Source organism: Pezoporus wallicus, unplaced genomic scaffold (genome assembly GCF_028554395.1).
Source record: "Pezoporus wallicus isolate ANWC-B61680 ecotype Strahan unplaced genomic scaffold, APGP_CSIRO_Pwel_v1 contig_5069, whole genome shotgun sequence".
Taxonomy (NCBI): domain Eukaryota; kingdom Metazoa; phylum Chordata; class Aves; order Psittaciformes; family Psittacidae; genus Pezoporus; species Pezoporus wallicus.
In genome coordinates this window covers 6,589,422-6,613,006 of record NW_026642361.1, presented here as the reverse complement: position 1 = coordinate 6,613,006, position 23,585 = coordinate 6,589,422, and the positions used below count along the sequence as shown (strand labels likewise).

General features: G+C 36.8%; 1 protein-coding gene across 1 annotated transcript in view; it reads left to right on the top strand.

The window, feature by feature from the left end:
- The window catches only part of TRHDE (thyrotropin releasing hormone degrading enzyme), a 213,640-nt gene that overhangs the window by 110,779 nt on the left and 79,276 nt on the right, over nt 1-23,585 (top strand). The window contains exon 7 of the mRNA XM_057429460.1: nt 10,935-11,000. Coding sequence (XP_057285443.1) covers nt 10,935-11,000 — 66 coding nt within the window. The remainder of the gene's footprint in view (nt 1-10,934; nt 11,001-23,585) is intronic.

The window sequence follows — 23,585 nt, the reverse complement described above, 5'->3', positions numbered from 1 at the left end:
AGTCCCTGCATCTGCCTTCCAAGACTTGGGTGGTTTGGTCAGAGCCTTTGCCAATGAAGACAGAGGCAAAGAAGTCATTCAGAACCTCAGCCTTCTCCAAATCCTGTGTAGCCAGTTCTCCCGAGAGCTTCCTGAGGGGGCCTACATTCTCCCTAGTCTGTTTTTTATTTGCTATGTACCTGTAGAATCCCTTCCTGTTATCCTTAACATCCCTAGCCAAGTTTAATTCTAACTGGGCCTTAGCTTTCCTAACCTGGTCCCTAGCTTCCTGGACAACATCCCTGTACTCTTCCCAGGCCGCCTGTCCTTGCTTCCACATTTTATAAGGCTCTTTTTTCATTTGAATTTTCCTTAGCAAAAAATCTTAAGGCATCTGAAGCACCATCCTGACTCAAGATAGTATTTTCTGAAGAAGAAACATAGAAACCATTATGTGTAATATATAAAGAGCTACACACCTAATGTACCTCAGGAGCATTCCCCACAGTGGGAAGAACTGTATGTGGGTTTGGTTGGAAATAATAAAAATGGAGTACAAATGTTAATTTTATTTTAAGGAAAAGCTTGTTAGACTAGATTGCTCAGTGAGGGTAGAGTAACTGGGAAGGTGCAACCTGTTGCAGTACAGGACTGTCTTCTGCCTGTTCCCTGTTGAAAGGCAGTGGCAAATGGGAGGTCCCAAGGACTCTAGCAAAACCAAAGCAGAAGTTGCAAAGGTGACTGAAGACACTCTCCTCTGCCATCATTTTGCATGCTTCTTTCCCCAACAGGGAGCAGCAAGAATAGAACAGTGCATCTGTGTCTTAGGTGTTTCCATGACTTAAAATAAAGTTTTAATAAAGGTGGATGTACATGGGAATACCAGCACCAGAGTTCCTGAAGTGCACTCACCTTTCTGCTTCTCTGGTTTTACTTTTTAATGATAATTTTTAGCAAAGGGCAAAGCAGAAAGTACCTTTGTAAGCCTTTACAGGCTGTTTTTTTCCCTGAAGGAGTCCAAAACCAAACAATGCCCAAATGAAGGCAAGGCATTTGCTGGCACACAGCCCAGTTCAAATCAGTAAAACAAGAACAAGAATTTTACGTGTTAAAGAAGTAAGTTGGAACAAGTTGCAAGAATTAGAAGTAGAAAATAAACTGGAGATAATGAAATCAAGTAAAAAGAAAAAAATTGACATAAAAACATGATCAATATTTGTATCAAAATATGATCCTGCAGGACTACTATTCAAGAGGGAACTCTCTGGAATAACCTCTGCATCCTGTTGTGTTGTTGTTTTATAAAGGTATGTTTAAGCAGTGGATAATTTCTGAAGCTTAAAAGAGGAAATAAAAGAGAGAAAGTAGAATGGCATTTTTAATTATAGTTAGCTGCAAATCAGACTTGGGAAAATGGATTGAGATTCTTATGTTGTATTTAGTGAACTAAAAAAAAAAGTAATATTAATATTAAACTTTTGTGGAAACAAAGTTGGTCAAACAGACCTGACTTCATTCTTTAATGAGATTGAATATGTGGTTGGTAAAGATAAATTGTGTTGAGACATAGGCTTTTAAAATCTGTGATTTATTATGGCATAATATTCTAGTTAAAAAAGCCCCTAGTGCTATACCATATCTTTAGAGAGCACAGTGGCTGGATTAACAGGTAGCTATCAGTCATACTGATCACCAAGGTAGTCATCAGTGGAGAATCTTCACAAATCCTGAGTTATATTTTACTTAATTTGCTTTTGGATTGCATGTGGAGCTGGTTGGTAAAATGGTGAAGTAACTGTGACTGTGTAAACACTTCTGTAAGTTCTCATCATAAAAGGGAAGATCTTTGTCCATCGCTCCTAATGGAAAACACAGATTTGTGGAGCCAGTTTTATTCTTAGAAGAGATTCTTAATATAACGGATTTTAGGATGTACTAATTTATAACTGTGAGGGTGGTGAGACACTGGAACAGGTTGCCAAAAGAAATGCTGAATGCTCCAACCCTGGCAGTGTTCAAGGCCAGGTTGGACAGAGCCTTGGGTGACATGGTCTAGTGTGAGATGTCCCTGCCCATGGGAGGGGGGTTGGAACTAGATGATCTTACGGTCCTTTCCAACCCTTGTTGGTCCTTTCCAACCCTTGTATGATTCTATGATTCAGTACTTGATGATGGCCTTTCTGTGTAAATAATGTCATCAAGTTCCTGTGTATGTCCATCTTTGAAGATTTCCTCATACAAATAGTTATGGAAAAAGTATTACATGCTTTTGTCCTTGTTAGTGCTGTCAAAACATGTAAAAAAGATTTTTGTGTTGAGGCTAAATAATACTCCTGTTGTTAATGGTGTTCTAATAGCATTTTGTCTGGGCAACTAATAACGTTTTATTATTCAAGGAAAATAATATGACAATATCCACCTGAAGAACATGATTAGTTATGGTCATTTACCCCCAGATTTTATTCTTTGTGTCATAGTCCTAAAATTTACAACAGAATTTCTGGCTAAGACAAATAATTTGCCAAAGCTCATTTTACCATCTGACCATTTTGGTATTATCCCGTCCTAGAACAGCTGTGTTTGTCAGAATAGAAAATGATTATGATTTCCCAGTGAAAATCTCTCCTTGAATATAATGTTGCTTTTTCAGTGGTGTTTTGCCATCAGATAAATGGCCTTACAATCTATAAAAACAACATAAGGTGCCTTTACACATCTTTGATGATTTAGCACAGTTCATTACAGGTTTATAGGCATAGATGCTGATTTTAAAAATACTAGCTCCTCTACACTGTAAGTAAAGTTTTAAAAATAGTGTAAGTTTAATTTGTTTATTAAAATATATCCCAGTTTTATTGCTGAGTATTAGCAACGGGTTAACCTGTGAGTGTGCACTGCTCGATAAGCAAATATCAACTGGAAATTCTGTATTACTTAGAAAGTAAGGAAGACGAATTAAAAGACTGATGTTTATTTTTTTTTAATAGTCTGTACTGTTAAAATCAAATAGGAATACTTACTTTGAGCTCATTTTAATGAATGCAGTCCCTTAGTTTTTAACAATTTATTATCAAGTTCAGGGAAACCACTGAGATCCAAATTCAGCCAAGTACATAGTTGTTTGATTTTATGTGTATAAGCTCTAGTATTTAAGTTGGGTTGCTTGCGTGCTTAAGGATAAGTCACATATTGTCACATTTTGTACTACTGTGCTGCATAGTCTGCATATACCTATCTCCTTCCTTACTTCTTCTTACAGCTTTTATGTGGGTTTTCCAAAGGGAAAGCCTCTAGGAATTCATCTGAACATTTTACATTTATGCCACAGGGAAGAAATCATAGGCACATGTTTACTCATTTAAACAAATGAGTTCTGTTAACCTAATCAAATAAGGAAACATTCACACTCATCAAATTCACATGAATTAAGCTTCATTTTTCTTGTAGTGTTTGGAGGTGCCATTGGAGAATACAGGAAATAGCTAAGCTGGTATATTATGGTGCTCAATTTCTGAAAATGAGAGGGGGATATAGTGCTGGTGACTCATGATACAGTCTAATTAATTCCCTGAAAATAATTTCTCAGTGAGTACTTCTGCAGTTCCCAGAGATGAAATATTCTGCATAGAGGCAGTGGAAGAATTCCAGAGAAGTCTTTGCAGTTATCTCTGCTCTTACAACTCAATAGAAGGACTTTAGCAGAGGTTTCTCAGGAGCCTGCCACAGTACTGTTATAACTGATGGTATGAACAGGGCACTCTTGTTCCGCAATTATCAGAATAAGGCTGCATATCAGGAAAGACAGTTCAGATGACAAAGGTGGGAAGGTAAAATACATCTCAGCATGATCTTCTGCGTGGGAACTTGAGTAATGGTTGGACTTCTTTTTAGGAAAAAAACAAGTGTATGGTCAATAAGTTTGCTTAAGGAAGCACAGTTTAAATGCAACCCCTGGATTTGAAAGTGGTTGTCCATTTTTCAGTTATTCTTGCAAGAGAACTGAAGGATGTCCTTCGTTTTGCTTAACGTCATTCCAGTCGCTCAACAGACATTACAGCCAGATTTCTCCCATTTCTTGTTCCTCTTCTTTAACGTGTGGAGGGTAACAGTACACTTAATTCAGTGCACTACTAGTGTACTGTGTAGTGTAACACAGCATCTCAGTTGACCAAGTTTTTAGATAATTCATTTACGTATCTATAGACTATTCTGTATCTACATTTGAGCAAATTCTGCAGATGTGACTTAGTCAAAACATTTTTTATATTACATTTCTCCAGTATTCAACAGATTTTATTTTAGTTTTAGAATTTTATGTAAGAGTTCTTTTTTAAATGCCACATTTTTTCTACATATTTGATGTACATTGTTCTTTCATTTTAATTCATGCTGTGTTTTTCCCAATAAGCTAAATTTCATGGGGCATCCAGCTGTGGTTGCTTAGTACCAACAAAGAATGATTGTGTTGGAAAACGTGACTTGGATATTATTTTTTGGCTAGTGGCATAATGCGTAAATGTGTATTCTTTGTATGAGTGCTTGGTAATATGCTCTTCTAATATTTGAAATGAACTTAAAATCACAGAATTATCTAAGATTTTGAGAAATAAAGAATAATGTATTAATTCAGAAACTTTGGGCTAAAATGAAATTATACTAAATTACTTAAGATCCCATTTGATTGTTGATACCCTTAGGTTTTTATTTGACAGAGTACTGTAAAATTATGTTCCAGTATTTTTAAGAAAAAAACCAACCTGTATGCTGCTTTTATTACACTTGCAGTTTTAAAAAAAAATCTTTCTTCAGCATGTTTCAAGAAGAAAAGATACATTTCAACCATTACTCAAAACATATTAGCCAAAATTTGGCAGTTTTTGTGTGATCTTAAGTGTTTCTGCTACGGTAGTTCGTGCCTGACTTGGGTGTGTATATACGGCAAGTATGGCTCTGGCTTACTTGATAATAAGTAAGGGGCTATGTCATTGCCAAAGTGTAAAAGGGAGACTCAGATTCTTAAAGATATATCAGAGAAGTGCAATGATTTATTTGTATCAGACTTTCCTGTTGAAGAATGTGTTGATTACCTTGCTCATGTTATTCTTTGTAACAGATAGCTTGCAGGAACGATCAGTTGGAGATAAGTATATGGAAAACACCAACTAAAAGAGCTGAATTAGTAGTTAGGAAGTCTGCAGATCTGAGTGGCATCCACCTGCACCTTTTGAAGGTGACCGTGTATAGAGCTGCACAACTTCTGGCAGTGGGATGTAGACCTTCCTCACAAATGACTACTGTGCCTGACAATTGCTGGGGTAATGTGCAGAAAGTCCTGGGAGCTATAGGCTGATGAGTTTGACGTCCTTCTCCATCAAGGTGGGAATCTCTATGGCAAATAAAGAGTAACATAACTGAGCACATGGATAAATATGTTGGTCTTGCCTGGACGTGCATGCTGCAAAGGGAGATTCTGACTCACTAACCAGCTGGAGTTCTTGCAGGGAGTCAGTACACACAGGATTTAAAAAAAGTCTTTTACAAGGCACCTTGCCTGTAGCTCAGGGTAAATAGTTTAAGGAGGGAATGTTTAATGTGTGGGCAATGTGACAGATACATTAAACAAAAAGAATACTGGTACGTATCAGGTATATATTAGTAGCCATCAACTTTTGTATATTGATTCTCATTTTAAATCGGGAGCTCTTTGTGAAAGAATGGTAACTTTGTGAGTGCCTGTTGTGGTCTGAGCCTTGTTTTAATCAATGAAGATGAAGGTGATTATAAGAAGTTATTATTGATAATAATAGCTCTAATTATAATGTGAATGAAATATAGTGTAATTGAAGTAAAGGATTAAGTAACTCACATTTCCTTTAGCTAAAGAGAAAGGAACCATAATCTTAAATAGCAGGGATACCAGCATACAGAAAAATAACTCTAGGCCTCCTGTCTGTGTCCTATTGTATTTGAAAACCAAACACTACTATTACATATTAATGAAGCCTGATTTTGACTGCTCTAACTGCTGCACAATAAAAGAATGTTAATAAATCATCTGTATCCAGTGTTGGTGGGGGTGTTTTTTATTTTTTTTATTGTTTTGTTTTTAAAGGAGTGAGGAGGCAGAAAAATGGATGGGTGGAGGTTTTGTGGAAAATGGACCTTCTAAATTATTATATTTCTTTTAGAAATTCACTTACATAGTTTTTGCTGATTATCCAATGCTCCTCTCCTAAGCACCTCACTCCTCATTTACACCTTAAATAGCATGGTGGTGTTTTTCCTATCAGGGTACTTCCTGATTTTATATTTTATGTCACAGAAGTGATCATTATGAACTAAATCAAAATAAACAGCTTTCATTGATAAGCAAGGATGGGAAGGTAGACATTCAGTGGAGATATATTGAGGTTTGTGTATATTATTATTACTAGTATTTGGCGTTACATGGGATAAATGGATAGGGGAGTCTGCACAATGCTGTCTCAGACTCTTCAAACTCAGGGAGGTGTTTTTGCACTGTTTGTGTTTTCCCATTTTCTAAGGTTGCTCTGTAAGTTGCAGGATAAAATATCTTCATGGGGATTCATGTCACCTCACTTGGGATATTCACTGTATTGACTGGTGCAATTGACTGGTCTTTTAACCTTCCTGCATCATCAATGAAGATAAACAGGCACTTTTAGGCCGAAATTCATGTGTTCTGTTTTAGATGCATGTCTTTGGATGAGATGAATCAGGATGAGCTGAAATGCTCACTTCTCTCTCCAGTGCCTTTAAAAGGAGTCTAGGCAGCTGGCTCAGCTGTATACAACTGAGTAAGCACCAGATAGATGCAGTGAAGGCATCTTCTCAGTCAGATGAATTTCAATCCTACAGTTAAAATCAACAAAACCCACAAACACAGAAATAAAAAGGAAAATTTCATGTTCTAGGAAAAAATGACAAGTTTTAAGTGTGAAGGAGGACAGAAGAGTTATGATAGGTCAATCTTTTATGGTCTCTTTTCTGTCCCCGACTCCAGTGCATTTACAAGGCACTAGATTATTTCACCTTTGCAAGAGTCATTTGTAGTTTATGGTTTCTGTTTTGTGTTGGTGACATTTTTCTCTCAAGAGCAATTTTTAGAGTCCCGACATAATTTTTGGTCCTTAAAAAATTAATGCTGAAAGAGTTCCCAGCTCATTTCTATCTTTTTATACATGGCTCCTTGCCTCCTAGCTTCTGTATAATTCTCTGTGCTGGCTTACTGATTTTTATATTGTCTCCTTCACTGCAATTGCTTTATCAGTTCATTATTTCAAGTACTTTGCTTTGCTGTTTGCTTGGCATGTGACATGTAGAGTAAACCAAGCTATGATGTATGTTGACATATAAAAAGAATGGTGTCACACCAGTTTTCTGACTCCACGATTCAGAAATTCTTGGGAACTACTTACTAGTACAGAACTTCTGTAGCAGAGTTGAGAATCAATCTTTGTGTGTCCTTTTTGGGCAATGCATTGAATTCTTCTCACCTCACTTTAGATGTCTGCAGTCCAGATATGTATGTATAAGCTAGTCACCCAAGGCTGCTTTTAGAATGAATTACAAGAGATGGGTGCTTTTAGGCTACGGTTCTCCTGATCTATTTGGAGGTCTACTTTAAGATGAGATTCAGTGCTCTCAGAAGTGACTGGTGCTGGCCATTGACTGTAAAGGAAGTCTAAGCAACTGAAGTAATTGTAGCCACAGATGCTACAGATAACTGCATTAAGTCAGATGTATCCCCTTCTGTGTGGCTATATCACAGTACTGTGTTGTACACAGTAGTAATATTTTTGGGGGTTCATATGTAAATCTTTTTATTTTTCCTGTTAAAGAAAATTCCATTTGGTACTTTCTTTTGTAGTAAGCCACTCTCCTTTTGCCAGTTACTGTGCATACCTCTTGCATTTTATCCTGCTGCTTGCAAACCTATTTCCCTTTATCTCCAATCAGAATGCCCAATGTTTGGTCCCTTTCCCATTCCTTCCCAGAGCTGGGAGTGTATTGATTGTTTTTCCTCTTCTTACTGTTTTTCCTGCTTTCAAAGTTCAAGAAAGGTGAAATGAGTGGTTTCTTCCTTTTTTTCCTCTCATCTCTTCTCCCTCCACACCAAGGGCTGCATTTGCTCCTGTTTCTCCTCCCTTCTCCCCCCAGCAGTTTTTTCCTCTTTCTGGTTTCCCCTTTATCTTTATAATCCCTTCCTCAAATAAATCAAGAAGGTGTGGAGAAGATGGCAGAACTGGGAGAAGCATGTTGTTCTGCAAGCTGTAAGTGGGACTTCTGAGTTTCCTGAAGGTCATTAATTGGTAGAAAGTACTTCTAAAGAAGCTGTGAAAAGGGATCAATCCTGAAAGATTTGTCCAGTTTGTGCCTTGGATCTCCTATTCAGTCTTTGCTTGCTTTTTTATTTGGTTGCTGTGTAAAGGCGAGTCATAGTTCCACCCAATGAGTGGTTAAATGTCACCAGTGAGAGGAATTTTATATATACATATATATATATGTATGTATATATATATATATATATATATGTATATATATATATGTATGTATATATATATATATATGAGGAGTATTTTTACATGTATCTAATGTTCTTGGTCTCTGGATAGAAAAAGACTCTATGGGCAAGAGTGTATGAAGGTATATCCTGCTTACTTCTCAAAGAAATCAGTAGAGTTAAGGTGCCTATACAAATATATGTCCATTGCTACTATGTGAAATCTAAACTGTGAGAAAAAAACAAGGGGACCCTGGAATACTAAAAAGTGAGCAGGAAAAGGGTTGTGTGATGAGTGGAAAAATTTTTTGTTGTTAAGGATTTAAGCTGATCCCTTTTATATTTTATATATTTTTTGTTCTGCTACAGATGTTTTGGGTTGTCCTGCCCAAGTTACTTAGAGGATAAATAGAATTTATCCATTTAATTGATGTTTTAATAATCCGTTTATCTTCTTAGACAGGATTATCTCCTCTTTATCTATTTAAGCATCTCAGTACTTTACTTACTCCGTTCCTCCAGTAAAAGCACAGTAATAATGCTTTCTTACCTATGGTCTTGTCTGTTCAGGTAATAATGTACTTTGGTAGTGATTATTTTCTATGCTGCTGTGAGTTCCAGGCATGATTGGTCTCCTGGTACCACCATACCGTATGTACCACCATAAAAACATAACATAATGTTAATAATGCAAACGCAATCTTTTGGTTTATTTACTGTTCACTTCTTATAAGCAACCACAGATATTTCCTCAATCAATGACTTTTTTTTCTGGTTTATTTCTTTTATTGTTTCTTCAGTTTCTTTCCTAACTCTGTATTACTTGCTACTGCCTATGTTAAGAACTTGTGGTGTTTTCTTACAATTTACTAGTAATTTATGAATCTTTTTGGCTTATGTCATTATTTCAAATGTTGGTTATTACAGGTAATCCCTTCGGTACTTCAGAAATAATCACTATACAAAAAAGGAGTGGAACATGTGTAAAATGGTCTAAAAATTGAACAGTGGTTAAATTTCAAAACTGCTCTGAACTTTAAGGGAGGAGGAAAAGGCATAAAATTCTGTTTTGAAAGCTGAAGCCAGACAAATTCAAATTAGTAAAAATGGGAACATTTTCACTGTGAGTAGATATTAGTTGTGACAAGTTATGTAGTGCTGTGAAAAATTTTCCTGTTCTTGAATCTTCCTAAAATAGATGCTATTGTGTAAAGAGAAAGCAATAGATTTTTTGCTGCCTAAATTACTGTTTGACCTTTATTAATGCAGGAAGTCCGATTACATTGTTGTAATAGCCCTTTTGGCTTTAGAACATGTGAGGGTTTCAGTCTGTGAAATGTTAATTTATTTGTTTATTTATTTTCTGATTATTTGCCTAATTGCTTAACTTATGTCTATAGATGAGGTTGTTGAGTTCTAGCATCATGTTTTCTTATGGCCTTTGATTTAATGACTTTAAATCAAAAGGGGCCTCCCTCTTGTGCAGTGATCAGTGCTAAGTATAACACTTGATTAATGGGATTGGAAGGGAGGTTGTCTGGAAATTGGATTGCAAAGTGGGATGTTCTAGCTAAATCATCAAATCAGATCTGCAAAGATATTTCTACTTGAAACAGAGCACTTGTGCAAGAGAAAAACAGACAGCAATTGTGATTCTGAGAGGGAATGAGAAAACACAAAGGGGGTGCCTTAAAAAAAGTTACTCTAGTGCGTACCTATTCATTTCTTGATGTAAGTAGTGGGAATCAGAATCACCTGTAAAACAAAAGAAATCTTTTAGATCTCTCAGCTTTGCCTGAAGGGGATAAGGGATAAATACTGGCATAGGTAGGTAAAGACAAGTTGTTAGACAAGTATTTAACCTCTTTGCATGGATTCTGGGAGATAAGCTGACTATTAATAAGTCAAATAGGTATATCTACATCTTCTTACAAAAATGATCCACTTCCCAATCATTAGATCTTGAAGGCTTTTACAAAGGAAAGTAGTATCACTAAGTCTTGATTTGCAAGAGCATAATGAAAGTAAAAATATTATGAGTAATCACTGTAATAGAATTCAGCATGGACATTATTTTCTGCCCTCATTTGAAACCGTGCAGTACTGCAGCGTGCACAGAAGGGCTGGGGGCAATCAGCTGTGGAGCTGACACATCCGTGCTCCAGCAGCGGAGAGTATGTCTTATGACCTGTGCCTTTTTCAGTATATGGGTCAGGATATTAACAAGATCAGTCTACTTGCTCACTTTTTCTTGTAAGTATTTGCATTTTCTTCTCTGTCTTTCATTCCAGCACAAATAAAGATCATATTACTGACAGTGTTCCAAGATGATAATGTTGGATGGAAATGCCTATTTCAGATTGTTACTGTTGTGTAATATTGACATGCAAAAACGGTAACTTTTTTTTTTTCCTTCTATTATTTCTCACAGGGTGCAGCTCTAATTCGAATGTTGGCTAACTTTATGGGTCACTCTGTGTTTCAAATGGGCTTACAAGTAAGTAAAGGCATTTCTGTCTTTGTGTAGGTGTGCATTTCTAGCAGTTTCTAGCTCTTCCTTTTTTCTTTTAAAACTCTATTTGCATCTATTTTTGGAAATATTTCTTTACTTCAGGACCATCTGAGGCACCAACATGTTCCTGAAGATGGAAGATGCTAAGTATATAACATGCATTTTAGTGCTCCTAGTTTCAGCTATATTTCTGGGTGTATCGAGTAATGGCGCTTTAAGTGGCACATGGTTTTCTGTAAACTGCCATGTGAAAGCCATTTTAGCCATGTAACACCTGCATGAAGGACTAGCTGAGGAAAGAGCTACTTCTCTTCAATTACATATGCGTGCTGCTCTAACAAATAATATCTAACATGATGTCAAGCCAGCTAGAAAATACACAACCCTAAAATTAATGATGCTTTTCAGATAAATATTTTTGCTTTCCCTTTCCCCATAGCAAAATCCTTGAGCTTTTTTTTTTGCCTTAGATAAGCATGGAGTGCTCTCTGCCTTAACGGTGCTTTGAAAACTCACTCTGCCTTTTAAAAAAAGTTTAAAGAGGTAGCATTTCTGTATGAAAAGAAATTCAACATGCTGATTACGAAGCAATAATTCAGCACAAATGAATGTTTTGTAAACTATTTAAAAACAAACAATCCAAAGGATAAAAAACAATGCAACTCCCTCTATTCCATTGAAATCTGCTTGAGTAAATCAAGTTACAGGCAGCTGTGATTGATGAATTATGTATGATGCAGCCTGCTACTTAGAAGTGTCCTTTAAAGTAAATTGATGTTCACCTGAAATACAATTATGCTAAGATGGAAAGAGCAATCAATCTTATCTGTTCTTAGTAAGCTTTTCATTCCGAAATTTAAATAAACTATGTCTAAGATCAGGTCATTTTTTAACAGAGTAATTCTACTTCTAACCAAAATAAATTGGAAGATAAAATATAAAACAAAAGTTAAATAAATGCATTGGTTATGTCAGAGAGATGTGTTCCATGCAGTATTCAATGAAAGGAAAACTTCTGGGAAAATACAGGAGAGTTTACAGGACATTCAGAGTTTGCAGCATAACTTATTCACAGGACCCAGTCGGATCATTTTCTTAGTTGTAACACCAGGTCAGAACATAAGTGAATAAGTTAGTTAATCTTCTTATCCAGATAAGAAATCTTGAGATCAAAAGTTTCCTTCATGAAATTTTGTATATGTCAACATATATCATAACCCTCATCTCATTTAAGCCAATAATACTTCTGTCCTTAGTCCAGCAAACTCCATATTCCAGCAAGAAACTTTTGCCTGCAAAGATCCATTAATGTGGAAATTCAGTAGCACTTTTTCCCCAAAAAAGCATTTCACTCAGAGTTTTAGAAAGGGGAAGTTTTAATGTGTAAATCTCAAACCCATTTTCCTATTTGCTTCTATATTTGCCTGAGAAATAACAGTGTGGAAGTAGTCTTGAAATAAATTGCTGAAAAAGTTCAGATCAAAGAATAAGCCTATGCAAGGGATGAAATAATCATAATTACTGTAAAGTTGTAATGGAGCTTTGTTTTTTTCATTTTAGTGGTTTCCTATTATTTCTGCTTTTCACCAGGTCTCCTCTAAGTAGAAACTCTTCTGTTTACTAATGGAAGTCTATGAAAAATCTAACTGAAAATCTGACTAATGGAGGTCTTGCATCAGTTCAGAAGGAAGATAAGTTTTATAAAAACTGAAATCCAGACAGAGATTTTCCATATGAATGTCTCCAAGTTGAACAAAACAAAAAATAAAGTAAATAAGCTACAAATTATACAATTGGAAATGTCTGTCAATCATTTAATTCTTTGTGGCTTATGGATCCAAGATAGTGCTCCTGCATTATGGAGTTAGGAGCCTAACTTTACTGATGGTAAGGGGAAATGAAGGACTATAATTTACCCTTTCTATCATGCATTGGTTTAGGCTTCTTAGCCCTTTAGCCTTGATACCATCACTTGGGATTTAGCATTATGGTGTCTTGAATCCAGTTTTATCATGAAATTCTAGTGTTCAGCTGAATGTCCTTTCTGAAGGATAGCTGCAAAATCAAGTATTACTACTACTTATAAATCTCTTCAAATAACACATACTCTGAAAGTGCACTTGATGGTTCATTTCTTCTGGATTATTCTGGTGACTTGCTGAGTAACTGAGTTCTTAAGGACCTTTGCTTTATCTTGTTTGCTTTATTTTTCATTAGCCTCCAGTACATAGAACACAACAGTTAATAGAATCATAGAATCCTTTAGGTTCAAAAAGGCCTTTAAGATCATAGAGTCCAACCATTAACCTAGCACTTCTAAGTCTACCTCTAAACCATGTCCCTCAATGCTTCATCTACACATCTTTAAAATATCCACAGGGATGGTGACTTGACCACTTCCTTGAACAGCCTGTTCCAGTGCTTTACAACCCTTTAGGGGACGACATTTTTTCTAATATCCAACCTAAACTTCCCCTGGAATAACTTCAGGCCATTTTCACTTGTTCTGTCACTTACCACTTGGGAGAAAAGACTGACCCCCACTTCATTGCACCCTCCTTTCAGGTAGTTTTAAAGAGTCTGTAGTTCCCTGTGTCCTCTGTCTTACTTGTAAATGGGTGTCACATTTGTTAACTTCCAGTCAGCTGGGACCTTCCTGGTTAGCCAGGACTGCTGATGAATGATTGAATGTGGCTTGGTGAACACTTCTGCCAGCTCACTCAGTACCCTTGGGTGCATCCCATCTAGCCCCACAGACTTGTGTATGTCGAAGTGGTGTAGCAGGTTGTTGACCATTTTCGCTAGGATTATGGGGGCTTTGTTCTGCTCCCCATCCCTGTCTTTCAGCTCAGGGTACCCTGAGAAAAATTGGTCTTACTATTAAAGTCTGAGGCAAAAAGGCATTAAGTACCTCAGCCTTTTCCTCATCATTTGTCATTATGTTTCTCCCTGCATCCAATAAAGGATGGAGATTCTCCTTAGCCCTCCTTTTTTGTTTCTAGACTGTTTCCTCTCTGCTGTGTGTGATTTCCAGTATTAATCTTATTCCAGTTCTTTTTAGTGTATTAGGGATGTCCTTAAGTGTTTCATAGATGATGAAAAAGAGTATTCTTGTAGTCTTATTATACTAGCATAAACCAAAATGAATAGCCCTTTATTTGTGTTTGTGTGTCCAGTGTTTGTGGTTTCATCAGAATCAAGGTATGATTCATCATCTAATTAAGAGCTACAGAATTAGAGCTTTTATATGAGAGAAGCTACAACAAATATACTGACCTGTAGGTTAAGGTATTGAAAAGGTAAGATTTAGAGCAAGAAGTAAATGGGATAGCCACCTTTTTCATTCTTTACCATTTTTTTCTTAATCTAATTACATGCTATCACCTGGCAGGTGGACTTATTTGAAAAGCAGATCAAGAAATCTTCTTATATGTCAAAGAAAACAAGCAATTTTATTAAAAAGAAGGAAAATGTTGATGAAGGAGAGTAGGCCTCTTTGTTAGATATTATTTAACAAGGAATACAAGCTGAAGCAAAGGTACAAAGGTGCACAGTTCATCAAACCATTCTGTTGAGGAGTCTGCAAGGAGCTAGTAGAGGTGGTCAGTTTTAAAGTGTAGATGGCTTTGGAGTGATTCATGTCAGTCAAGAATAACAGGCCTCTTTCGATCATGGCAAATAATACCATGAAAGACCATGTTATTAAAGTGTGGAAGTTCCACAATAAAACTGCAGCCAAGAGACTACCTAGTGAAGGTATGATTTTCTGGAAGCCCTTCAAGGACATATGACAATTTTCAAATAGAAAAGATAGTAACAAAGAGAGAACTTTATCATTGTTTTCACATAGCACTTCATAGACAAAACTAAAAGAGAACGTATTTATAGTAGCTGTAACGAATAATTGAATAATGACAGTAATAGCCACAGCTGGTAATACTTTGCATATGAGAAAGTCACATCTATTATTTTTGTAGAAAATGTCTAATAAAAACCCTTCCTTATCACAGTAGGTGATCTCTTTCTTTTTAAAAGTCCTGATATCTTTCATGATGTGCAAAGTTTCTTATGCTCCAGGGAAATTTGGGAGGTGAACATCACTGAATGCCAGTACTCTTACAAACTGGTGTTGCTTTTCAGTCAAAAAGCCATTAATCAGCTAGTACAGCAATTGCAGTTTGAAGAGGCTAGGTCATCACCACTTGCTCTGATTGTGTTTCTGACCTGCATAGACTAGTAGAGGAAGAAGCTGTAAGTTGGCCTTGTTGTTAAGTCATCACTCAGGGCAGTAATATGCAATATAATACCAGATGCGTGTGAGATATTCATCTGTAGGCTGTTGTTCCTAATATGTGTGCTTGAAATAGATGGTTGCTTACATGACTGGTGTCACTGTATTACATTTCCTGGAGGGTTTTACTGCTTTATGGCAAGGCACTTCTTCAAGTTAACAGTGGGTATTTTTCATATTAAATATGGAAAGGAAAATCAGTGATTTGAAGGTCTGGTACTTAGATGTGTGTAAAGAGTCACCTCTAGCTCTGTAATGAGACATTTCTGCACTGGTTTATTTAAACTTTTCTTATATTTGGTTTGATTATTTTGGAGCTTCATCTCTTGTTACTGTACGTTTGTCAACGTTGCATTTCATTTGCCATGTGGCAGCTCATTGATCACATAGATCTGTATCCTTTTGAACTTCACTTGCTGCTATGTATGTGTTCATCACTCACTCTGATTTAGTGTATCATCAGCAGTTTGAATTAGTTACTGTAGGAATCTCTGCTTGTGTGATAAATTAACTGCTTTTGTACTTTAGGCTTCACATTGTACATTTGGAGGAAGAATTTCCATAGTGCTTTGGATATCGCTGTCTTTTTTGGTGCTGTTGAGTGGCCACTATATTGAAACAAATTGGTCAACCTTTCAGAGGAGACATCTGGGGAAATGTGATGTGCTGGCTGTTAAATACAGCAAGGTTCAGATTTCAATCACTTTTTACTATCATAGAGCTGGCTAGTTAGACTTTCTTTCATCCACACTGCTTAGTATTTCCCGCTTTTCAGACACCTCAGTGCATGCCTGTGTTCTATTTGAATTGTGGCAGTCAATATGAAACCCAATCAGAAACTTTCTGGGTGTAAAATAGAGCTCTAATGTGCCATTTTCCATATTGTTTGTCACTTCTGTCCAAGAATCTAGTAGTACAAGAACTATGTTCATATATTTTGCTGTCTTATCAGTTTGTTTAGCAGTTAGCTCTATGGTATTTAAAATGAGATGTTATTAGAGACTTCTTCATAGAGTTTTCTATAAAAACAACAAAAAAACCCCTATAAAACCAGTAACCTCCCCCCCCCCAAAAAAAAACCCAAACAAACAAAACAAAAACAACCCCCCAAAAAGCCCCAGATACCTTAGGATCAGGCTCAGTGAAGCAGTGAGCTGTGATGCTCTCCCCGGATAAACAGTGCACATGGAACTACCTGAAGTCTTCCTTTGTTCAGTGAAAAGATGTAAATTTTACCACCAGGCAGGAGCATCATTACAGCTGGAGTACCTCTGGTATTACAGCTCGAGCATTTAGTAGATGTTGGGGAAAGTACTTTTCAGTTAATTCTGTACCCATCTCCTCTGGTTTAGAACACAGAGTGTATGACCTTGGTGAACATCAAAGTACCACCATGGGCGTACTGGCTATGACCTGTCCTTAAGTTAGTAGCTACTGATCCCTTTATTTTTTTTTAAACTGTCTTTTGTACTGACAGTTGTCAACAAGATAACTTGAGCATGTTAAAAGCAGGACATAGGAAGTCACAGGAAATCTCACAGGAGCTGACATCACTGTTTTCTACACTGCATGTCATATGAGATTGATAGTCTTTAACCTTTTCTGGCCCCTCAGCATTTCTCATGCTTCTAATTTAAATCACCCTGGATTTTAGATTCACATTTTTAGAACGCATTTAGTTTTATGGACTTTTTCTGTAGCTTTTTCCACTATGACTGAAGTAGGTCAGTAAAATTTTACATAATAAACTTCTAAACTTCTGTAAGTTGCAGTGTCACAATATTTTTTCATTTGAAAGTGTTAAAGATGTACAGCATAGTAAGGGCCAGAGTCGGATATCACTATCAAAAATGGAAGACTTCCCTGTAGATCTAACAGGATTTGAGTATACTATGTGTATAGCAAAATGCTGCTGTTTAAAGAAGAGCTCTTTGAAGATACGTAATTGAAATGTACAGTTGTTGAGAAATGCTAAAATTAATTTTATCTTTGCATTCTTTTCCTTTTTTTTGTATGCCCCTTAACCAGGATTTTCAGTTATGTATTTACCAATGTTTTCTATATAGGACAGTGTCTGATTCAGTTCACAAAGGACCACGCTAACTGAGTTGTCCTTCTGTTAAACAGTTTTGTATACTTTTCAGTTCCTTTGTAGACCCAGTTCCTAACTGCTACATAGAATTTTCTTAAATGCCACCCAGTATGGTATCAAAGTGCGTCAGCAACGGTCAGGAATAGAAGACATGAACCTTGTAGGGAGGGAAGGGTTGGTGCTAGCCTCATTTTATAAATGGAAATCTAGGTCCACAGAAATTTAAGTTAAAATTTACACGACTATGGAGCATGCAGTAGGAGATGCTTTGTGCAGCACATTTCCCTACTATGTGTCTTAGCACTTATGGCTCATAAAAGTTTATGTGTTCGAAGCACAGCTTCCACTGGCTTCTCCATCAGCTCTGAGTGCTCAGTGTGGCTGCAGCTCAGCTTCCAGTGGCACCAAGGTAGGCCTCCAGAAAATGTTGATCATATGCTTAGTGTTGCTTTAAATAAATCAGTGAGAATGGTGCATATTTGGGTGGAAATTAGACCAGTGTGATTAAAATGAAAAGATCCATGAAATTTTGTTATCTGTTTTGAAACCCAAGAAAATGTTCTGTCAAAGTATTTAGGATTATAAACTATTTCAGATATTCAGAACACACTTCAAATCAGGTTCAGTCACAAGAGTCTAGCTCTGCTACATGTCAGACCACAGGGCTGAATGTAATTCACCCGCACTTACAGCCACCACCTGTCATAACCACTGGGGGGTTTTGCCCAATTTGACATAGGTGCTGTGCAGAGAGAGCTTTTTCCTGAAGTGTTGTATTAGCAGAATATTCCTATTTGGTTATAGTAACTCCTTTCCCTCCCTTCTGCTTGGTTTTTTTGTCTCTGGAATGTTTGGATCAGACAGGCTTTTCCCCCAGTTGTTTGGAATTGCCAAGAGAAGGGAGGCACAGGCACTTTGCTTCCTGCTTCAGGGCTCTAACCTCCCTCAAAGCTTGAGCAGCCGTGAGCCCTTGGTACAGGGAGGCAGAGACTCTCTAGCTGCTAAGTCATCTAAAGTTGACCGGAACTAGGAAAAAGCATGTTCCTGAAACAAGATCACTTTCCTTCTGACCTTTAGACCTGTGCTTCAATTGTGTCGGACAGCAAAGCTTTTCAAAGAGTGAAAAGGTAAAATATAGTATTTTTTCATGTTTTCTGTCTGGTTTTGACTGACATTTTAGGTAGGAATTCAGTCTGAGATTGACTTTTTGAAGATAAGGATTTCAGCTCTAACAGTTACATTTTTGCCACATAGGGGGTCCCAGCAGGGAGAGTTACAAGGATTGATGATGGTAGGTGCTGCTGAACCTGGATAGCTGGTGATGTCCCTGGTGCCCACATTTCAGAGTCAGCATTGCCTCAACTAGGAGGAAGTCATGCTGTCCTTCAGCTAGGATCAAGTGTTGTTTTATTGCTTTGTTGCTAACGCTTCTTACAAAACCAAAAACAATTAGTAAGAAAAACACATGATTTACTTCACTTGTTAAGTTTGATTCATTAGAGCAGGATGCCATTTATGACGATGTTACATAATGTTACAATGTTACAGTGCTACGTCAGTCACATTACAGATATTGCGTACATGTTCACTTTCAGTGAGCTTCTTATTTAGTTGCATGTGAAATTCAGTTATGACTATTTTCTCCTACACTTTATTATAGAAATTATTAAAAGGAAGAATGATCGGTATGAATTCTCAGATAGCGTCAGTGGGCTGATTATCTACTTAAGAAAATGTTTTCTTTTGGAATAAAATTATACTGTTTTCCTGATCTCGGTGACAACTGTGCCTCTGTTGCTATGAGCTAGCACAATGGACTTTACAGAGCACTGGAAGTACACATTTTGTGTGCAATTCTACCATCCTCGTGCAATCAAAATTTCCATTAGCCCTTTAGAAGTCAGTGGGGATATTTCCAACACAAAGACTGCAAGATTGAACTTCTACTTAACACTTAATACATGTCAGAAATAAAATAAATCTACTTCTGTTCAGGCCAAGAGAGGACATTGGGAAAAAGCTGAGTCCCTACTGGATGAAGCAGGCTGTCATCAAAACTTTATTCTTCTTCTCTTTCTCCTACTCCTCCTCCCTCATCATCTGACTATTGCTTTCCCTTTCTCTACATACATTTATAGTTCACTTACTGTAGCTAGGTAGACACAATAGCATATAGCCAAATGTAAATGCTAATAGTTTTTAAGGTGCCTTCATTTTGCAAAATTAAATACAGCTTTAGTGACTGTGTTGTCTTTTACGCCATGAGAAAAATCTTCTCAATTGATATGAGCAATAAATAACTTGTAGGTGAAGTTGAAGCTCCACTGTGACTACTTTCATATCTGTTATTCATTGTTACTGTAGGAATGTTGCAGGTCATTATGGACTAGACACGGTGACATGCAATCATACTTAAGTTTTCTCAAGTGGTTTATGGTGACCTTTTCCATAGTAAGTAACATTAATTTCTTTCCAATTCTGAGGCTTCTACAGAAAAAAAGTATTACAAAAAAGTACAGCAGAGATTTTTTGCCTGGTTAGCAATCCCTGGGCATAGTTAAAATTAATGCAGAGGAATGAGCAGCCAACCTGTCACAATTAGCAGGTGCAATCCAAATATCTATAGAAAACATTCCATCATTTTTTGTGTGCATTAAAAATATATTGAGCAATATCTGGGTTTAGGTTCAAAAGTATTATAGAACCACACAAGGCAGAACTAAAATTAATGTACAAATTCAGTCAAATATATGCAGTTCAAAGAGTGCTTTATTTCTGTAAGATTTGTTCTTAGCTCAGTAGTTCACTACCACTACCAAGTAATATGTCAAATACATTTTTCTTTAAAGCTAAGCTTAATATACTAGCAGGTGTCTCACTGCAGAGCAGATATCTTCAGACTCTACTAGGCAATAACTTTGCAATCCCACTGTTTCCGTTAGACTTTGCATGCAAACTGTTTTGCCACCACACTGCAACTGCTGTTGTGTTTCAAAATGGAACTTCTGTCCTCTTCATGCTAATACCTAGTAGGTGAAGGTGAACTTTACATGGGAAATAAACCTCTCCATTTAATAATTCTGATCTTTTAATAAGAATTCCCAGCAAAACAGAATATATTTTAAAGTAGCTGGAAATTTGTCTGAGTACAAATTTTGAATCTTAGATGCCTCATTCACATTGGATTCATTGAGTTGCAATGCAGAAGATGTTTTAATTGCAAAAATTGTGTTTTTTATGGTGGTTTGAGGTTTCATTCTTTTCTCGTGTTGGAATGAAAATGACAGGGCCATATTGATTTCAGTTGGGTTATTTTTATTTTTGCAGCACTGCTCTTTTATCAACAAGAAGCAGGTAAAGCAAAGAAAGCAGACCCATTGACTTAGTGGCGGCTCTTGCCTCTTCCTTTCTCCTACTGGTTTCTCTTATGTCTCAGCATTCTGGATTGTACACTGGATGTTGTTTTGTTTGGGACAGGACACAGGTCCTATCTACATCCTCTAAATGAATGGTACACTTCCAACACCATGGATGACATACTCAACATTGTCCTAATTCTTCTCCCACTGAAATCAATGCTAACAATCCCATTAACCCATATAATGCCAGAAATGTTGGTTCTGCTGATCTGATTATTGAGCATATGGGACTATTATGAATTGCAAAGGAAAAAGGACAAAGTAAAATACTATAATTGTGTGGCTTATTCAGTGCCATTGGCTCTAGAGAAAATTTAGATTTATTTCCATGTATGGTTCCAGTGTCACTCTTCTTGATTAGTAGTTATAGCTTGCTGTTTGCATGTAATGATTTAATTGCAGATATGACATGATGACAGTGGATATTTTCTAGTTGCTCTTGATTGTGAGCATTGTATTTCTGTTGCGTGTAAAAAAATCTAAGTATACCTTTTGAAAATAAAAGGCTGGACTTTCATCTGGTATACGTTGGTGGGATTCCACTGATTTCCTTCCCTAGGATTTTAGGCATTGACTGAGACAGCAGCCCAAAGAAAAGGCGAAACACAGCTGAAGTGAGTACTTGCATGGTGCTTCTGAAATATGTTGCACACCACTCAGGCTTTTTTGTAACTTCTTATTACCTATTTGGGAGTTTGAATCTAGAATTTAGATAAGATGTTTCTGACAGTGAAAATTTTAGATACTGCTTTCCTGTGGTACCACAGTAGAATTATTTGGAACATTAAAAGTGTTACTTGCTCTCAAGAATTTTTAATTGCTTATTGCAGCTAATGGTTAAAATACAGGCTGGATAAATTAGAGATTGAGAAATTGTGATTATATGTGGAGCAGATAAAATAATTCTTATGGGTTATTATTTAAAGAAAAAGACAGAAAAGATTTTGAGAAGATTAAATAAATTAAAAAGCCCACAGTCCTGTTTGCCAGGCCTGAACATCTTACAGGGTCACCACTTTCAAAGAATGAAGAGGCAGATAGAATTACTAATCACTTAAAATATGGAAGCCAATAAATGTCTATCTGGAAGGGATTCAACAGGTAGCTCCTGTGTAGAATTATTAGAAATATGGAGGGAAAAAAAAATGTTATCCTTAGTAGCTATATTCTCTGATTGTTCGAAGTGATGTAAAATTCTAGTTCAGAATTTTATTTTTAATGCCAAGTAAACAAGATTTAAGCTGTGTTTATACAGGGACACACCAAAGTTCAAAGTAGCTGATGGTGTGAATTGTAATTGGATTAGTTAAACCTCATTATAGCCCCATGTGGGAATTTTAAAAGTGAAGTTAATTCTTATTTCATTTACTTAATTCATGCTAGCATTTTCATTGTGACTTGAAGTCACTGAGTTTAGTCTACTTCAGTTTTTAATGACAGTGTCCATACATAAAGTTTAATGAAGTTAACTAGTCTACTTAGCCTATTGTGGAGGAATGATACTCTCAACCATTAGTTGGAAAGAACATTTGGGTATCACTTTTAGAGAAATGGTCTACAAAATAAACTGTTTACCTTAAATGTAATACGTGGGTCATCTTTCTCTTAACTGTATTCTGACATCACCACTGTGTTTCTGTCTGGTCTCTTTTATAATACTTGTGGCATACTTGGACAGGACTTTGGCTTAGGAAATCACCCTTCTGTTTTCCTCAATGCTGCCTCCAGCTGCTTCTTCCCATCCATGCATTGCCACCCAGCACCACTTCATTTGTATCAGTGGAAGAGTTTGAGGTCCTTTTTGGTAACTTGATCAAGGAAGGCAGGGTGTCCTTGGTGCAGAATGAGAGATTTGCATCCCATACAGGTCACTTCAGAGATCTGGTTTGCCAGGTAGCCTCAGAAACAGGGGAATGGGGACAAAGAGGAGCAGAGATTGTGGAAGGTACTTTGGCTGTACTACCAAAATGATTAGCTAAAGGGAGATACAGGAATGCATTTGATGCTGTGTCTGTATATAAAACAGATGTGGTAATTTTAGTACTAGATGGGGATTATCTCTGCTGCAGGCATGGTCTTACACTCCTTATGCGTTTGCTGTTTCAACATAATTTTGATGCTGGTTTTTGTTATTGTAGGTTGAAATGCTTTGTTAGCTTAATTATTGGCTTGTTGACCAGAGAGCGACTTAATTTTTTGTTGGAGGAACACATTTTAATGCAATAGTAGATTAAGGGAAGGAAATCAACATTTTTGATCCTCTGGTAGAACTCACTCATGAAAGTTCGAGTATGTGTAATGACTTTAGAGTATTGTCTAGGTTGGCAGTTTCTGACAAGGCTGGCTGGAAGCAGATTTGGGCACTTTTAGTAAAACTGATGCAGAAGGGGAAGAAGTTGCTTGGCTTACCTCACATGGAAAAAATCTGTTCCCAAGTTTTTCCTTAGCTGGCTTAGCAGTACTGCTTTGATAAGTGGTCTGATCACAGCTGTTCTTTCAATTTGGAGGTAGCTCTGCAGCTTGACTTAGTGGTACAAATTGATTCTGACACAAATAGAGTTAACCTCCATCTAATTTGCCTTATACAATGTTTACCATGATCGCTAAGGTGAATTTACCTACTCCTGTTTTGTACTCTACTGCTTCTCTGACTGCCTGGCCAAGAGGATGGTCACTTCCTTAAGGCTCTTTCTTTCTCAAGGGTTGGCCTGTTTTACAGCTGACAAATACTGCAAACCTAGTTGGCTATTTTAGCTTTTCTATTCAGT